This window comes from Bidens hawaiensis, unplaced genomic scaffold (assembly GCF_021521415.1).
Source record: "Bidens hawaiensis isolate Kalapana, Puna unplaced genomic scaffold, B.hawaiensis_p1.1 tig00002525_1, whole genome shotgun sequence".
In the NCBI taxonomy this organism is placed as follows: domain Eukaryota; kingdom Viridiplantae; phylum Streptophyta; class Magnoliopsida; order Asterales; family Asteraceae; genus Bidens; species Bidens hawaiensis.
This window is the reverse complement of record NW_027491138.1, coordinates 2,046,825-2,064,795: the sequence shown is the minus strand read 5'-3', so window position 1 is coordinate 2,064,795 and position 17,971 is coordinate 2,046,825. Positions and strand designations below refer to the sequence as shown.

Here is a 17,971-nt window from a genome sequence, read left to right as displayed (position 1 = left end):
ATAAACAAAAAACAAAAAGATTAAATCAACATATGTTCTTTTTTTAGGTATATTTGTATTAGAACATCTATGTGCCCACGTGACACATTTGGATTTATAAACAGAAGTTACACACCACTTTTTCCATTAGTTTGCAAGCAAGAATAACATTGATGATATGTGATACTCAGTTGACAGTTTAAAACACGAATTAACATTGATGATATGGCATGCTTGGTTGACGGTCTAAAACACGAATGAGCGTGTTGTATTACACTGGTGATGCTCTTATAGTGTGTTAGTTTGTCATCTTTTTTAAGAATTTAAGTTTGACTTAGGAATTCGAATTTAAAGGTTTGGAATTAAATTTGCATGAAAAGCATTTCTAATCTAAAAAAATTTAAATCTATAAAACAATTTAAATTTATAATGATGACAAAACAATAATAAAGAAATTGGAATTTGTCAGTGTAGTCGTTGCCTATGGTAGGTGCTGAGGCGGTGAAGGTGGAGATAGCCATGGCCCATGATGTTGTGGTGGCGGCAACATAGGTGCTATTGTAGTTGTAGTCGTAGATGGTCAACCTTAGACTACTTTTATTCACAACCCAACCCAACTCAACTTTTTAATAAAAAATTAATTTCTTTTTCTTCCACCTACACAACCCAACCCAACCCAACTTTTCACTTTTATTCACAACCCGACTTAACCCAAACCAATTAGTTTAATACATATATCTTATTAGCTTTTAATTTATTCTATAAAATTTAGTAAAATTAATAAAAATATTTATTTTTTAAACAATATTATTTGAAGTATAAAAATCATTAAAAAAGATAATATCATAATTCTATTTAAAAAAACCTTGAATTTTTACAACTATTGAAAAAACAAAATTTTATATATAATAATATTAAAAAATACATATTTTTAAAAGTCATCTGTTTCTAATAAAATTGATATCGAAATATTTATAAAAATAAACTAAACATGACTATGTTTTTAGATTTTTGAAATAAGTCAAATAATATAAATTATTAAATAAAACTCAAATTATATAAACAACAAATTGTTTGAAAGAAAAAAAAACAAAAGAATATTTAATTAAAAAGTGGGTTGTGACCTAGGTTGGGGTTGCAACCCGGGTTGTAGTGTGAAAAGGATTTAATCTTGTTGGGACTTATATTTTAGACCGACGCATCGAATTATTATAATTATGGGTGAAAAATAATTAATATTTTTGGTCTCAACCAATGGTGGATGGCTTGAAGACCAAGACATGCTAGACTAGTATAAATAGATGTATTTAATAATTTGTCTAGCAGGAGTGTATTTTGTATTTGGTGAGATCTAGGGTTTTATCCCTAGGAGAGAGCCGCCGCCTCCGGGATGAGCTCTCCTGGAGGTGGCTGATATTTATTGTATGTATGAGTGCTTTGTATGACAATCCTTGACTAATGAAATCATACTACCACTTCTTTATTTGTGTTTCGATTACATGTCCATATACCATTCAAGAGTGAATACGATTCGATCCTTGCTCAGATCCGAGCTCCACCGTTAATAACGACCATTATTCACGCTTCCGCACCGGGGCTCGGTTCTATCAAGTGGTATCAGAGAGGGTTACCGAATCGTTCAGACTAACCGCTGAATTTGATTCAATTCGCTCTTTAATCTGCCATGGACGTTAAACTTGAAGTTTGTTGAAGTTTTTGTGGGTTTTTGCATGGATTTGGATGAAGTTTGATGATTTGGAGATGATTTATGTGAATTGATGCTTGGGTTGATGATTAGTTCGGAGATTCAACATCAATTTCACGTTTATAAGTTCAAATTCGTCCATATCTACAGTTTTCGGTTCGTTTTAGATTAATGGAGGTTGTTGCTGCTGATATGCTTAGTCATAAAGTTGCTGATATGAAGTTAAGTTCTCGAACAGCACCAGGTGCAATCAGTTGCTGATGGAATATGTATTCGTACAAATTGCAGATACGAGTTGCTGCTGCTGGTGTACAATTGATTAAATGGGCAGTTTGGTAATATACTCTCTGGAACAGATGTTGCTGCAATATGTACAGCTGGTAATGCAACTTTTACATGTTTATTTTGTTTCTTCACGAGCATAAGCGATATGAGTGTGTGCTGCTGATATGCATATGAGCGAACAGTTGCTGCTGTTGCTGATCTATTTTTTCACGAACAATTACGAGTCAGGACTGTTAATCTGCTGCTGCATGAATTATTATGGGCAAAATGGTCATTACTTAGTTAACTGAAGGGTCATTTCAGTCATAATATGCTGATGCTGCAGGAGCAAAATAGTTGGAATCAGTTGCAGCAGATTCATTCACAAACAGATTGTGTGTTCAAAGAAGTTGTTTTTGGTTGCTGATTTCATTATGTGTTCGAGCATATGTGAGAATCAATTCCCGAGCAGATGGATAGTTGCAGTTACTGCTGAAATGTTGCTGATGTAATGATTATTCACAAGCATTTAAATACAGTTTCTGAAGTTACAAGCCTACTCGAGCAGACGCTTTATTCAGCATATGAGCAAATACACGAACAGTTGCTGCTGCTGAATGTTTTATTCTCGAACAGTTTGTGTTGCTGCAGAAAGTTTATTTCTCGAACAGTTTATATGCTCAAAGAGGAGTGCAAGGGCAATTATGTAATTTCACTGCTGTTGCAAATATTATTGTCTGCTGCTGCTGCACAAACAGTTCCCGAGCAGTTAAATTATAAGTTGCAGCTGGTACAAAAGGACTATGCAGATTGTACAATGTCGTTGCAGCAAGCAGATATAATGGTCATGACTAGTTGCTTTTAACGAATACATGTAGCTGCCATAGGGGCAAAATATTGATTAAAATGCTGCTGGAGGGTAGTTTCGGTATTTTGCTGCTAATGCACAGTGTTTTACACGAGCATCTTGCTGTTGGTATGTTTACTGTTGCTGCAATCTTCGTTTGCTGCTGCATGATTTATAAGAGCATATGGGCTGATTTGTTGCTGTTAAAATGTGCCATTAATGGGCTAAATTTGCTGTTAACAAGTGCTGCTAATGAGCTGATTGTACTGCAAATTTTATTGCTGAAATTGCAGTTAAAACGCGCTGTTAACATGCTGAACTTGCTGTTAAAAAGTGCTGTCAACATGCTGGAATTTACTGTTTAAGACTGTTAACGTGCAGAAAAGTTTGCTGCTGTTGACGATTTTTGCAGGGGTATTTTGGGCTGTTTGCTGCTTAAATAATCTGGTTAAATGGGCAAGTGCAGTTAGGGGCAGAATGGTAAATTCACAGCTGGTCTAGAACAAGTTGCTGCTGATATGTTGCAGTTCATGAGCAATTGCTGCTGAAAATTTGTTGTTAACGGGCCAAAATTGTTGTTAAAAGTGCTGTTAACGTGCTGAAAATTGCTGTTATAATGTGCTGAAATTGCTGATTAAAACATGCTGTTAACGAGGTGAGTGTTTACTGATTATAAAGTGCTGTTAACGAGATGTTGATGCTACTAATTTTAGTGCTGCTGTTGCTGAATTTGGTGGTGAAAATGCTTACTTTAGTGCTGAAATTGATGATTTTGAAGCTGAAACGAGTAGTATGTGTGCAGAAAAAGTTAAGCTTTTACCCCGAGCATATAATCCTTTTTCGAGCACATCAAGTTTGGATTCGAGCACATGCATCGATATGGTTACTCGAAAGGTAGCTTATTGATTGCTCGAGCATGCAAAGTCGAGCACAAATGTCATGTCAGGTTCTCGAGCTCAGTCATGTCTTGAAAAACTTTCCAAGAATTTCGAGCATGAAACTGTGCTTGGTGTGTTTGTTATTCTTCGAGCACACTTTTGCTCCTGATCATTAAGAAAAATACAAGTGCTTTCGAGCACACTTTGGTGTCGAGCACACCTTGTTTTACTTGAGCAAACCCTCTTTGAGCACACTTTGGCTCCTGAGCATGCCCATGAAAAGAGAAGAAAAAGACAAGTGTTTTCGAGCACGATTTTGCTTTTGAGCATGCTCAGGAAAAAAGAAAAACTAAGTAGTTTCGAGCATGGTCTCGAGCATGCTCGATGACAGAGAAAAAGTCAAGTATTTTCGAGCAAGGCTTCGAGCAAGCCCTCCAGCATGCTCGAGTAACTACAGAAAAATACTGTGTTTTCTCGAGCAAGGTCTCGAGCATGGTCCATGCTCGAGTAGTAAAAAAAAAAAAAAATTTGGTAGTATGCTCGTGAAGGGACTTTGACTTATGTGTGCTCGTGAACCGATAATCCATGCTCTTGATTGAATTACAAGTTTTTGAAGAAACTTTTGGATCTTTTGATTGAGGTGACTTTCTAAAGTCAAACGGGCCAAGATGGAGAAAATACTTAATATTGGCTTATCCGTTGACTTTTTAACCATGTGCTTTTAACGAAAAATGTTTGCCCAAGTTTGAGTGACTGTTTGGAAGTGACTTTTCTGGTCAACTCAGCTGTTGACCGTGTCGGGTCAACGAGGGGCATTTTGGTCATTTTTGAGCAAAAATTCGGCAAAATTCACCAAAACTTCACAACTTCAACAAGGTGCTTACAAGATCAAGATGGTTGATTTTTCCGGATCATTTCATAAGTTGACCAAGTCAAACATCAACTATCAACCACAAAGATTGTTGAAATTGAAGAGTGTCATGTTTTCACCCATACTTGATTTGAAGACACAATTTTCAAAGACAATTGCAACAAAATTGGGGGAGTTAAAATTCCTGAATTTCATTGCAAATTGCTTGCTTCAAATCAAGTGAAAAGACTCAAGTTAAGGAAAAGTTGATCAATAATCCAAGATTCTTTAGAGATGTTTCATTGTTTGTGAGTATGGTACGATAGAGCATGATTTACTACTTCGAGCAAGGTTCTGAATCTTTAATGGTTGATTCTTCTAAGTGTTGAAGGCTTCGAGCAAGCTACACTTCAACGAGCAAGGGTATTCTTCTATCGAGCATGGATTGCCAATCGAGCAAACAGCTTGATCATACAAGTTCCAACCAAGTGTTACGAGCACAGGATGATCGAGCACATAGGGACGAGCATGGATGCAATAAGAGGATGTCATGTGAATCAAAGCAAAGACTTCGAGCACAGTTCAGTTACCGAGCAAGATTTACATCAGAGCATGATAAAGATTGCTGAATAAGAAAAGCTGAAGACATCAAGAAGAATGAGCTTGCTCGATGGACTTATTCGAGCAAAGCTTGAACAAGTCAAGAGGAATGAAGCTTACTCAAAGGGAATATGTATTCTTCGAAAGAGAATATATTCCAAGTAAAATCTGCTCGAAGACACTCATCGAGCATACCTAGCAAAGGAAAGGTTTGAAGATGACTTACAAGGAAAGAAACGGATTTGAAGAATGGAAGATTATTTGCTGATCACATAGAGTTGAAATTCGATGGCATCGGTCTAAGGGGGAGATTGTTGAGACTTGTATTTTAGACCGACGCATCGAATTATTATAATTATGGGTGAAAAATAATTAATATTTTTGGCCTCAACCAAGGGTGGATGGCTTGAAGACCAAGACATGCTAGACTAGTATAAATAGATGTATTTACTAATTTGTCTAGCAGAAGTGTATTTTGTATTTGGTGAGATCTAGGGTTTATCCCTAGGAGAGAGCCGCCGCCTCCGGGATGAGCTCTCCCGGAGGTGGCTGATCTTTATTGTATGTATGAGTGCTTTGTATGACAATCCTTGACTAATGAAATTATACTACCACTTCTTTATTTGTGTTTTGATTACATGTCCATATACCATTCAAGAGTGAATACGATTCGATCCTTGCTCAGATCCGAGCTCCACCGTTAATAACGACCATTATTCACGCTTTCGCACCGGGGCTCGGTTCTATCAAATCTTTTTATTTATTTTTTAAATAGTGTCATGACCTCATAAGAGGTCACCAATAAAAGTAGTCTTAGTGGAGGGTGGCGGAGGGTAGGGTCACTACGGAAGTGTCAATTTTAGCAGTGACGAGTAGCTAGAGATTACAATTCCTTTACTCAAAATCCTCCCTAATTTGAAAGAAATTTTGAATTCCTTTAAAAAGATATTTGAGTGAACTACTATCAATTCAAATTATTTTACTTGTTAACCAACACAATAAGAATTAAATTCTGATTTCAATTTCAATGCCAAATGCAATTCTGATTCTATCTTTTTTTTATTCTGTTTGAATTTTACTAAGTTGTTCAAACTATAGTACTAAAAGCGTGTTTATTTTACTGTTAAATTTTTATCAAGCAAGTATTTCTTTACGCATATAAGCATTTTACACATCAAATTTAGTTTTACCTCTTTTATTTTTTATTTTACTAAAATGAAGGATTAACTCTTTTATTTTTTATTTTACTAAAATGAAGGATTAACTTTGTATGTTATAAAATATTTTTAATGATACCTCTACGTAGATAAATGGCATTCGCTTTTAATTTTTTACGTTAAAACAAGTATTATGTCGATTTAAAACACTAGAGAGTATATTTTTAAAAGTAAAAAATGCCAAGGTGTTGTGATAAGGAACTTAAATGGGTTGAGATGAGATATGATCCGAACATAACACGATTTTAAATGGCTTGACACGACACACATATATATATATTGCTCATGTTAGGGTTAGAGAATTTAAGCCGTTAACCAGAAACCCATCAACCAGATGACAACCATGAGTGACACCCCTAGATATTATGAAATCCCTCTTAACTGACAACAGTTTAAATCTCGTTATAAACAAAATGGTATAAATTACAAATATGTTAGGGATGGTGAGTTTGTCGTTAAATAAATGGTCATAGTTTTCTCAGCTAAATCATGTGTTAAGCATGAAGTTTCGCAATTATTTTATAAAATTTTGTATTTTGAAACAAGGTATAATTCATTTTTATACAACTCAAGTAGTTCATTCAACAGCAAGACATCTTAATCATAACAGAAAGAAAATGACGTCCAAATAAATGATACTAAAATCAGATTCCTTAATTTTCTTTCTAATTTTGAGAAAACCGGTATATTAATGGTAATTTTGAATACAAACGTTTCTTTTTCAATTTCTTAATCTGGCTTATGTATTTCACTATTTCAGGTTTGATTTTTTCAATCATTTTAAACCTATATAGAGAGTGCGGTTTTTGTAGGGACTATATCAGGCAGAAGATAATTACGCAACATATGTATAATATCACTAACACTTATATACATATAATAACACAACCTATAACTTAATCACACAAGCTTATATAATTAATGTAATCTTGCAAGTACAATACAGCAAAAATTTTTAAAACACCCTTTTAAGAAAAAAATAATAATAATATAGTAAAATAAAATATAATAAAATGAACTATTCACGCAATTAGTCTATGGTTTTTAAAAAGTAACAAATTTAGATATTAAGGTTTTTAAATGATAAGTTTAGGTACTATGCTTTATTTTTTATCTTTTGTAACATATCTAAATACTAATATGCGTTAAAACTTAGCTAAAAAACTCCTCACATGCCTAACATGTGAGGATATTTCATCATTTCAAATTATAAAAAAAAATTCTTTTATCTGATTTTGACCTAGTAAAATATTGACGTTACCGCTATAGTCAAATGTCAACTATGTATGCTAATGCGATAACATTTTGTGTCATGGGTCTTCTCATATACAATGCTTTTTGTTCATTTAACTAAGATAAAATATTAGAGTTCTCGATATAGTCACACGACTATCATGTTGTCGTCTTGTCTTTTGTTGCATAAGTATGTTTTTATTTTCCTTAAAAGTTTTGCTTCACAAGATAATCATGGATTTCCTTGTATCATGCCTTTTTTTTTAAAAGTTATTTACTAGTGTAGAATAACTAAAGTATAGTTGATAGCATGGGTACTCTATGAAAGAGTTAGCATTAAAGATAATACCAGCTAGAAATTGAGCCCGTATTAAACTCAAGTCAGCGGTAACTCTGCGAGCTGACTCAGTTTACTTTATTTACTTTACATTTCAATAATTTTCTATATATTAATTTTATACAAGTAATTATATAGCAAGTTAACAGCAATTTTAACGTTAACAAGTCTTAAAACGACACAATTTTATCAAACTCACAATACAAAAGAAAATCAGGTATGGAAATTTATCCGAAACCATCACTATTTTCTCAAAGTTGATATGTGCAATGTAGGCTGAGCCAAATCGGCTCGATTTGAATAACAAATTAATGAGATTTTAGTTTACTGAACTAGTTATGAACAAGTGAGTTAAGGAACTAATTATACTCAGCTAAAAGTGATTAGGGCTTATATTCAAAGGATTAATTAGCATGCAATTTTCCAACAAACCAAATTTAATTATTATTTCCATACATACATATCACAAAAATAAAAGTAAAAAAAAAAATATATTAACCATAAATTTGCATATCAGTACACAAAGTTTCAACTTTTTACATTTTACCTCCTCTTATTCTTGCTTCCTAGCAACAAGCTGAAGTAAAATAGGATCCTGAAGAAGAACCCCCATGCTACTGTGATCCACAAGCAGCCCCATTTGCTTAGATCAGTGATTCCTTGTTGTTCCAGTATATCGGCTCCGGTGGTTAAACATGTGCTGGCGGTAATATTCACTCCTAGCGATTTACTCATGCTTTCTAGCAATCTTAATTTCATGGAGTTATCAACTTCCCCAAGAGGGCTGTTGTCGAAGATCTGCGTCCCTCTAACGAAGCATTTGATCGGGTTTTGGAACTCGTTTTGTAGAACCGCTTCGTACGGGTATTTCACAAGTGAAATGTAGTGAAACCAGATCCAGTATCCGGGTATTCGGTCACGGTTGATGAAGAATCCACTGAATAGAAGGAAGTATGCGAGGATTGCGACGACAATGGTGTATCCGAGCATCACGTGTGGGACGACACCCGAGAGGAATGTCACGAACGAGCTTCCGGCCCAGAAAGAAGCGAGGATTATGAAGTAATAGAAGAGGAAGCCCGAAAAACCTCCGTCGAGTCCCACCGCCCAAAATGTGATAGCGGAGAATGCGAACGAGAGGAATATGAGCGAAGGAATTGCGACTAGCGAGTGAGAGAGAACGTATGACGATCGTCTGTACGCGTTGTAAGCGGTTTCTCTCATGAAGATGTAACGTTCTTGAAGGAAGACTGGTAGCGCGTCTGCACACGTGTAGAACGTTGTAGACATCATGAATGCGAAGAACCCTAATCGTTCTTGAACACCTTTCGGGGAATTATCGAGATTCCAGTATATGGTCGCGAGTATGAACCCGGTGACCACAACTGCACCTAGCCGAATCCCAAATAATTCAGGCATTCGGCGTGAGTTAGTGAATGACCGTTTTGACAAAACGGTCATTTCCATCCACATGGGATTGGCAAAGGTGGGGACCAATGAATCAGGGTTGACGTCATTGGTGGCCCCCGCACCCGATACTAATTTGCCTCTTGAGATACTAGCACTTATCGCTTCTTTGAGCGATAAGCCATGTGCTGGTGTTTCATTACCAATATCAATGTTGTTTCGAGACCGCTTCATGTTTTGCCATGATTTGTTAAATTCGACGAGGCTTTTGGTTCCGCCAGGTGATCCTTCGAGTTCTCGGATCAAATCAAGTGCGAATTCGGTCCGGTTTTCTTTGTCTGGGATCGGATGACCAAAATCGGAGAAGTACAAAGGGAGGTTCGTTGGGGAACCACTATAAACCGTCTGCCCACGCGACAGAAACAATAACCGATCGAGTAAACTGAGTATTCGGTAACTCGGTTGGTGTATCGACATGATCACAATACTCCCACTTTGCGCAATCCGTTGCAACACCTTCACCACCATATACGCACTCGTCGAGTCGAGCCCAGACGTCGGCTCGTCGAGTAGCAAAACAATCGGATCATGAATAATATCGATCCCAATCGAAACACGACGTCGTTCCCCGCCAGAAACCCCTCGATGCCCTTCATCTCCAATAACGGTTTTAGCCGCATTTCGTAACCCTAACTGATCAATCAAAGCTTGAACCCTCAACTTCTTCTTCGACTTCGAAAGCGACCGAGGGAGCCGAAACTCAGCCGCGAACATAAGCGTCTCTTCGACCGTTAACATCGGGAATAAGAGATCATCCTGCATCACATAAGCCGAAATCACCTTAAACAATCTTGACTCCAATTGCTCCCCATTCAAAGTCACTGTCCCCTTAAGACTCCCTTTCGCAATTCGATTCGCTAACGCGTCGATTAAAGTCGATTTCCCCGAGCCACTCGCACCGAGGACCGCTAATATCTCACCGTCTCTCGCCTGACCGGAGATATCATTCAACAACACCTTATGCCTCGAAAACAACCTCTCTCCGGCGACAGCCTCAACCGAAGTCGCCGGAGAACCACCGGTTAATCCACTCCGTCCACCAAACACCGCCGGAATCGCCATCTTAGTTCTTACTTTGACGCTATAAGTCAGATTATTAAACGCTAAAATAAACGGTAATGGCCGAGGGTCGTTGCTGGTTTCACTCATCTCCAACACACTATGCGCCGGGGTTTCATCTCCGTTAACGTGGTTACGGATGTCTCCGACGTGTTTCAGAAGCTCACCGAGCGTCGGAGACGGCGCGGCCGCCTTCCGGCGGTCGTGAAACGGTGAGCACTTGATTATACTGTCCAACATCATCTTTGACATGTAAGGTGTCCAAGATGTTAGGAGGTAGTTGTAGAGAAGGTGAAAAGTTAAGGGAGGTGTGAAGAAGCTGAAGATGTTAAATACGTGTATATATACACAGACATATTATATATATTGGTGTGTAGACAATTTATGTTCACACTTCTCTCTAGTAGAAATGCATGGGGTTTGTGTGTGAGAGAGAAACGTGGAATGTCATTGTGTAAGCTATGATGCAAAATATAATTATTGTATTTTTTACATTTTTAATAACATTTATTAATTAATTAACTTGTTTTTTGAAAATTTTAAAAATAGACTAATGATATTTCATATATTTAAATAATTTAAATAACCTTTTCGTGTGAATAATAGCCGCATTTTAGTCTAAATAAACAGAATATTATAACTTTTCGTGTGGCCTTTTTTTTAATATATGGTTAACTTATTTCTCCGAGAGCTATATCAAAGTTTTAGTAAATTAATGGTGTTTAGACGAGGTATTAAACTTTGGTCTAGTTATAATAAAAATCTGCTTAAAAACAATTATATAATCTCGTTGATTAGGAGAGTACTAACAGAAATCCAGGATTTTTTTGGTAGCAACCTCTCAGATTAAAAAGAAAAACAAACTAACTGAAACAATATTTAATGTTTTTTAAGTAAAAGTAATAATAATTGTAAATTAAAACTATATTAGTTTAAAAGTTAACTTATAAGATATATGCTTTTCTCTTATTTGTTAAAAAATATTATACAATAAAAATAGATAATATAAAATTACGTTTTACAAATTATTGCGACTAAAAATTAAGCCTAGATATAATAATTAATTATAGAAAGATGTGTGGTGAACTACATCGCCTAATATGATGCCAAGAGTCCAAGACGTTATTGAATAGTGGGAGGAGTGCCAAGGTAAACAATCGTGACACGTGGCATGAGTTGATTGGCGGTGGCATGCAGCTAAGGTTTTAAGGAGCGGGCCCTTTCTAAATTAGGTGAGGATGGTAATCTACAGTTTATAATCTATTGTTGTTACAAATAGGTAAACTATATTCTACTTGATTTTCTATTGGTAGTATACTTTTATCTATACATTGAAATACTAAATAAAATAAATAATATGCTAATTTGACGTTCTAGAAAAAGTTAACCTACACCAACCTATAACTAAAAATTAATATTATAAGCTACTTAATTAGAATAACAAACCCTAATATTAAGGGGGTGTTAGGGATTGCTATTTTCACTAACTTATAACTTATTAATTTTTTAAAAAGTAATAAGATTTTTGGAAGTACTTATATTATGAAAGGAAAAGTTTCATAAGTTATAATATTGTAAGTTATTAATTTAATAAAAAGTTATAAAAAGGTAAAATAAAGAATCCCAAACACCCCCTGAACTTATGATAAGTTTTCTCATTGCATCTCTTTTCACAAATCTAAGATTTTTCACACTTCAGTATTAAAAAGGTTTGGAACTTGACCCGTGAACTCATGGGCGGATCTTTTAAGAGACGGGAGGGAGCACCGGCCTTCCCTTTTTCTTGTTAAAAGTATAAAACATAGTCTATTTACTTTGAATAATTTAATGTCAAAGAAGAAAAATTATATAATACTTATATGTTCAAGTTTCGAGCCTCCCCCCCCCCCCCCAAATTACGTGTTTAAGTTCCATCACTGTAATGGCCTTAAAAGTTATCTATACTAGTTTTAGAAAATTAATTCCTTCGATTACTAGCTAGGATGTGCTCACTCGACTATTTAAATAGCTCAGTGCACACGACTTCATCTTTAATTAATTTTGTTGGCAAGGCCGTCTCAAAAAATCGGGAAAATAAATTTGGGCCTTCAATTAATTGAGTAATTGGGTTTAAAGTTTAAACATTAAGAATATATATATTTTTAAAAATATATATATAATTTAAAAAAAATCGGTCCTATCGGGGTGTCGGGCCGGGTCGATCGACCACCCAACCTTGCCTCATAGCCGGCATTGGTTGCTGGTTTTAATATCATGTGGCCATGCCTCGTTGTAGTAGTGAAAGAAAGATGACGTTAAAGATGACAATGACAAAGGCCGGAGAGTATGTTCTGATGCATAACTCAGTCTATGTCTAAAGATGGGGCATGAATTTGAGTCAAGGATAGAACATCATCAAACCACTTGACTAGGAAGAGTCGGGTACAAAACGATATATATAGAAGTTTTGATTCTTTAACCACAATCGTAACAGAACATTGGTTTCAGATAATTGGTTATGGTTTGGTTTTTCTTACTTAACCAAACAAGGTTTGAAGTAAAATTTAATTGAATGAGTTGGTGACATCAAATGGGCATTGCATGAAAATATTCTCAAAGGTTTTTCGTTACAATATTGATACGTATACCTTATTCGCATATACACGTATGCACATATATATTCATCTTGATGTAAGCATATCTTAATTCATTTTGGTTAAATTAAAGTTAAACATAACCATTACCGATTAATTTGTTAGTTAATTAGCGTTAACCATAACCGTCAGTTAATCTTGGTTATCAGTTAGTTCGGTTTAGTGATGGTATGGTTATTGATTAATTTCGGTTAACGGTTAATTTTACTCACCCTATTATATACAGGAAAAGCATGTAATGAGAAACTTAATTTGAGTTAAAAAACCCATCAATACTTGGTATAATAATCAAAGTTCTTTTTTTTTATCAACACATGTACTATATTTTATTATAGTTACTATAAAAAAAAACGTTTGTATTATAGTTATTAAAAAAAACTTTTGAAGCTAATTGTTACACGTAAAACAGTTCCTTTACAATGGTGATCCAAAGTAACTTGAAATCCAAAAAATAACAAATCAAATTTTTTATTCACTTTTAATCTCCACTACACAAACCTACTTAATTGATTTAATGTAACAAGTGGTGAAGAACGTGCTTAGTAGGTTTTCACAAGGTGAGTGAATTTTCAAAATATCGATCTATTACCTATATGCTAAGTAAGTCGATTTCAGAACGTGCTTAGTAGGTTTTCACAAGCTGAGTGAATTTTCAAAATATCGATCTATTACCTATATGCTAATTAAGCCGATTTCTTGTTTTTATGTAAACATAGACTTTTTTTTTTTTTGAAATGTTCAACTATATATATATATATATATATATATATATATATATATATATATGCATTGAAATCCAAAAAATTGGTTTTAAGTGTATGAAATTAGATTGGTCTAGATAGAAATGTTTGGAGTTGTAATTGTTTTGATTATTTTTGTTGCATGTCCATGCTAACTAGCTAGCAGGAGGGGTTATGGCGTTTTCTTTTCTAATGAAAATTGCAGTTATTTATTTATTTTCATTATTATTTTTTAACATCAATCATATGGCAATTACTTTAGAATCATTTTATCATAAAGTTGATTGTTAACAGACGTAGATTCCTTTCACATAAATTAACGAAGAAAATGCTACATATCGAAAGGGTGTATTAATATCGATATTTTCAAGGCAAACTAAGCTATGAGATAGGTGATTTGCTAAACTTCTATTCCATCAAAAGGTTATTCGTAAAATGGTTAAATATCGCCTTCATAAAGTTAATGTTAAGTCTTAATTTGCTTGTGATACTTTAGCAAAAAAGACTTTAAATACAACTTTATGTTTCTATTTAACTTGTTTATAAAATTTTACAACATGAAGACCCACTTTATATGCCGGGCTCGATGGTTTAATTATTCAACAATTTTATAAGCATTTGTGTTTTTTCTTCATCGTAAAGTTTAATTTGAGAAATATTGGGTTAAACTGTTTGGACAGAGACCAACCTGTCCATTTTTTTAATTATGTTGGCCTGATCCCATATATATAAAATGATAAATCTTATAAAATTTGGTCATGGAAGTTTACTCTAAATATTTTCACCATCGGGAGATCATGAGTGCGAGTTTTGAAAAAGAAGAGAGAAAATTTTATTACTCTGAAATCAAGATTACATTACAAATGAAATCAAACAAAGTATCTATACACTATCATATGCCCCCCCCCCCCCTCCCCTCAAGTTGGAGGTTGAGAAAAACCCGACTTGCACAAAAACTTATGAAAATGTGATCCTGACAAGCTGCAATGCAAACCGAGTTTCAGGCTCTAGAAAATACTAATATTTGGGCTGTTGTTGGCATGCAATTAATGCCAAAAATTATTAAAAGCTAGCTGAGAAGTATATGCGTGTTACCAAAATGCGGCCACTTCGTTCCTAAATTAAAACCATTCTTATAAAGTCCAAGCCAATTTCCAATGTATTAAAAAGTCAACGAGTAAAATGATACCGGAAGCAAACGTGATTCAGATTTTAACAATCTTTATTTTGGGAAGTTAACGCTAGGATAGTCCCAAGCTACTCACCACTTTTATCTATGCTAAAACTATAATGTGTGGATACCACTTTACTTCTTTATTTACAGTTCCATGTCTACGCTACATCGCATCACATTTTATTTCACCCTCTTTCATAATATCAAATAAATGGTTACCAATTTATCACTTCACTCCCTTTACAAACAAAATAATAATATATTTAAAACTTTACATTACATTTAATAAATTAAATTAAAAAACATTCCATTTAAAATATTAAATAAAAAACATATGGAATAAAAGCATAAACATAATATATAAATATAACTAATATTATTTTTATATTTAACTTTCACCTTTTTCTCAACCCCACCTTCTTCAAGATCTGCAACTTCTCATCTCCATCTTCTTCTCAACCACATCTTCTTCTCCGTTTCTTTATGGCTCTCATCAATACCCCTAATTTTGTGCTTTGAAATATATTAAAGAAAAGCTTAAAGCTTTCCCCGCCGGTGATTTTATTGTGGATATTTTATGGCTTCTTTACCGTTGGGCGGCACCGAGAAGGTAGGGGTGGTTTTTGCCACCGGCGCCGCTGGCCACGTGTGCTTTTGAATAGCAAATCGACACCCACTCCGTATAGTATTGAAGAAACGTGTATCGGCTTACTTGTATTCGATCTACGTTCCTCGGGTATGAGTGTACTATATCACCGATGGTTTTCCGAGATACGAGTTCTTCCACCTACAAAACGAACAGCACCGTGAGCTTACCCCTCAGAAAGGGACAGAGGGGTCCTCTTTGGGGTAACCCTCCGGTGTGAGAATAAGATATTGCAGGAGAGGATAAGAATGTGAAAATGAGTAAAGGATTCAGAATATATTTCTTGCTTGACCCCAACTGTGGAGGTGGTGTGGTATTTATAGTATTAGGGTTTCCAATGATTGGGCTCAGACCCAATTAGGGCCTTTTTGGCCTCCTCCTATTGCTTCGCGCCACGTGTACTTAGGACACATGGTGCTTTTTCATTGATTATTCTCTGACCAAGGTATTTTACCTGACCCATGTGCCATCACGTGGTGGCACATGGGTTTTGCTGAGTTGTCCACCCTTCATTGGCAGCTGTCAACATCAGCACATTCTTTATTCCTTAAAAGATACCTTCTGGAAGGTTGTCTGATGAGTACAATCATGGTTGTCCTTATCCTGATTTGGATTAGACTATTGTCTCATTTGTTGTGTTGTCCTTTATGCGCCTATCCCAGGGATGCGCAAGGTCTTCTCTTTATTCTCACGCGCAGATGTTTCATGCGCAGATGTGATATGCGTGAGCATGTGATATGCGTGAGCATATGTGATATGCGTGAGCATATGTGATATGCGCCACGCGCAGATGTGATATGCGTGAGCATATGTGATGCGTGAGCATATGTGATGCGTGAGCATATGTGATATGCGTGAGCATATGTGATATGCGCCACGCGCATAGGTTTTGGCTTTGTGTCTTCATGACATCCTGATTTCAAGCCTCTTGTCTATATCTTGTGGGTTGACCCGCCCCGCTCGATGTTAAGGCGGGTGCATACCCCTTCAAGCCCCCCCAGTCTAATGTGTGTCTTGTCTCGCGCGAGCAAGGTAAGATAGATATTAGACTTAATAGTTTGCTCTTTTAACAGGGTTTGTCTTTTCGTTTCATTTCTCATATGTGCGTTGCGCGAAATTCTATCCCTTTGGTTAAAACGAATCGTCAATGCACGTGGTTGGTTGATGCTGACATGCATCAGAGATGGAGACGTTATGTGTCAGACCTTTCGCGTGCTCGAGGTGCTACAGTTGCCTTTCACGTCTCCTCATACAGTGTCAGGAACACGTGTCGCGCTTATGTTGGCCTACGCCTGCGCGTGGGGGCGCGTGAGCGTAGATCTGATTATTACTTGTTTCTCTTTCTCTCCCCTGGGCCTATAAAACCAAACCTTTTGAACGGTTTTTCTTCATCTCCATTGTTATTTTCAGAGCTTTTGCTTCTTCAATTTACGTTCCGATTAAGAGCCATTATCTTTGCTTCCAGATTTCCGTGCTTAAAGTAACCATATTGTTCGATTCGCAATTGTATGTCTGATAACCCAGACACCACAATTTCCCCTAGTAAAGGCCGTGTAAAATCAGTGGTTATGTCTACTTTGAAGAAGACCGGCAAGGGTAAACGGGTTGCCGAGGCCTCGTCGGAGGAGGGAGGGAAGAACAAGGCGGTGAAGAGATGGGATGAGATTCCCTGCAAGTTGAAACAATCTGACTTTGATAATCTCGTCGCCTCTCAGGGTTTTCTCCCTGAGTATGGGTGTCTGCTCCCGGCGACCGGGCAAACGGCGGCGGATCCTCCCGCCGGCTATATCTCTTTATACTCTCATTTTTTCACCCACTGTAATCTTCGTCTTCCAATGACGAGGTTTATAGGTGCGCTCCTCCAGTTTTACGGGATTCATATATCTCAGGTTCATCCCTGTGGACTAGTGCGCATGACTCATTTTGAGTTCATGTGCAAAGCTCAGCGCGAGGAGCCCACCCCTCGGCGCTTTCAATATTTTTATAAGCCGAAAATCCAAGATTCTTGGTTCTCATTCACACCGCGCAGTCAGAAGGTTAAGTGCTGCACTGTTTCCTTCAAAAGCCTTCATGACTGGGCTGAAAAATTCTTTTATATCAAGGCTGGTGTGATTCCCATCCGCATGACTATGCGCGCGATTACTTCCGCGCCCGCGGATGATGACGTTCTTAAGAATCCATCTGGCGCGTGGGTTAAGAAGTTATCTGCTGAACCATCCCCCGCCAGGAAAATTTGCGAGGAAGCGTTGGTGGGGGTGGCATGAGCAAGAGGTGGATTGACAGCGGGACTGAGCCTGTCATCCATGTTGATGGCTCAGGTGGGTTGTTTGTTCATTGCATTA

General features: G+C 36.4%; 1 protein-coding gene across 1 annotated transcript; it reads right to left on the bottom strand.

Moving 5' to 3' along the window:
- Positions 1 to 8,423: 8,423 nt before the first annotated feature.
- LOC143620000 (ABC transporter G family member 6-like) lies at positions 8,424 to 10,780 on the bottom strand. The gene has a single exon (XM_077091806.1). The coding sequence runs from the start codon at positions 10,686 to 10,688 to the stop codon at positions 8,454 to 8,456; it is 2,235 nt and encodes a 744-aa protein (XP_076947921.1). The 5' UTR covers positions 10,689 to 10,780; the 3' UTR covers positions 8,424 to 8,453.
- Positions 10,781 to 17,971: the final 7,191 nt, after the last annotated feature.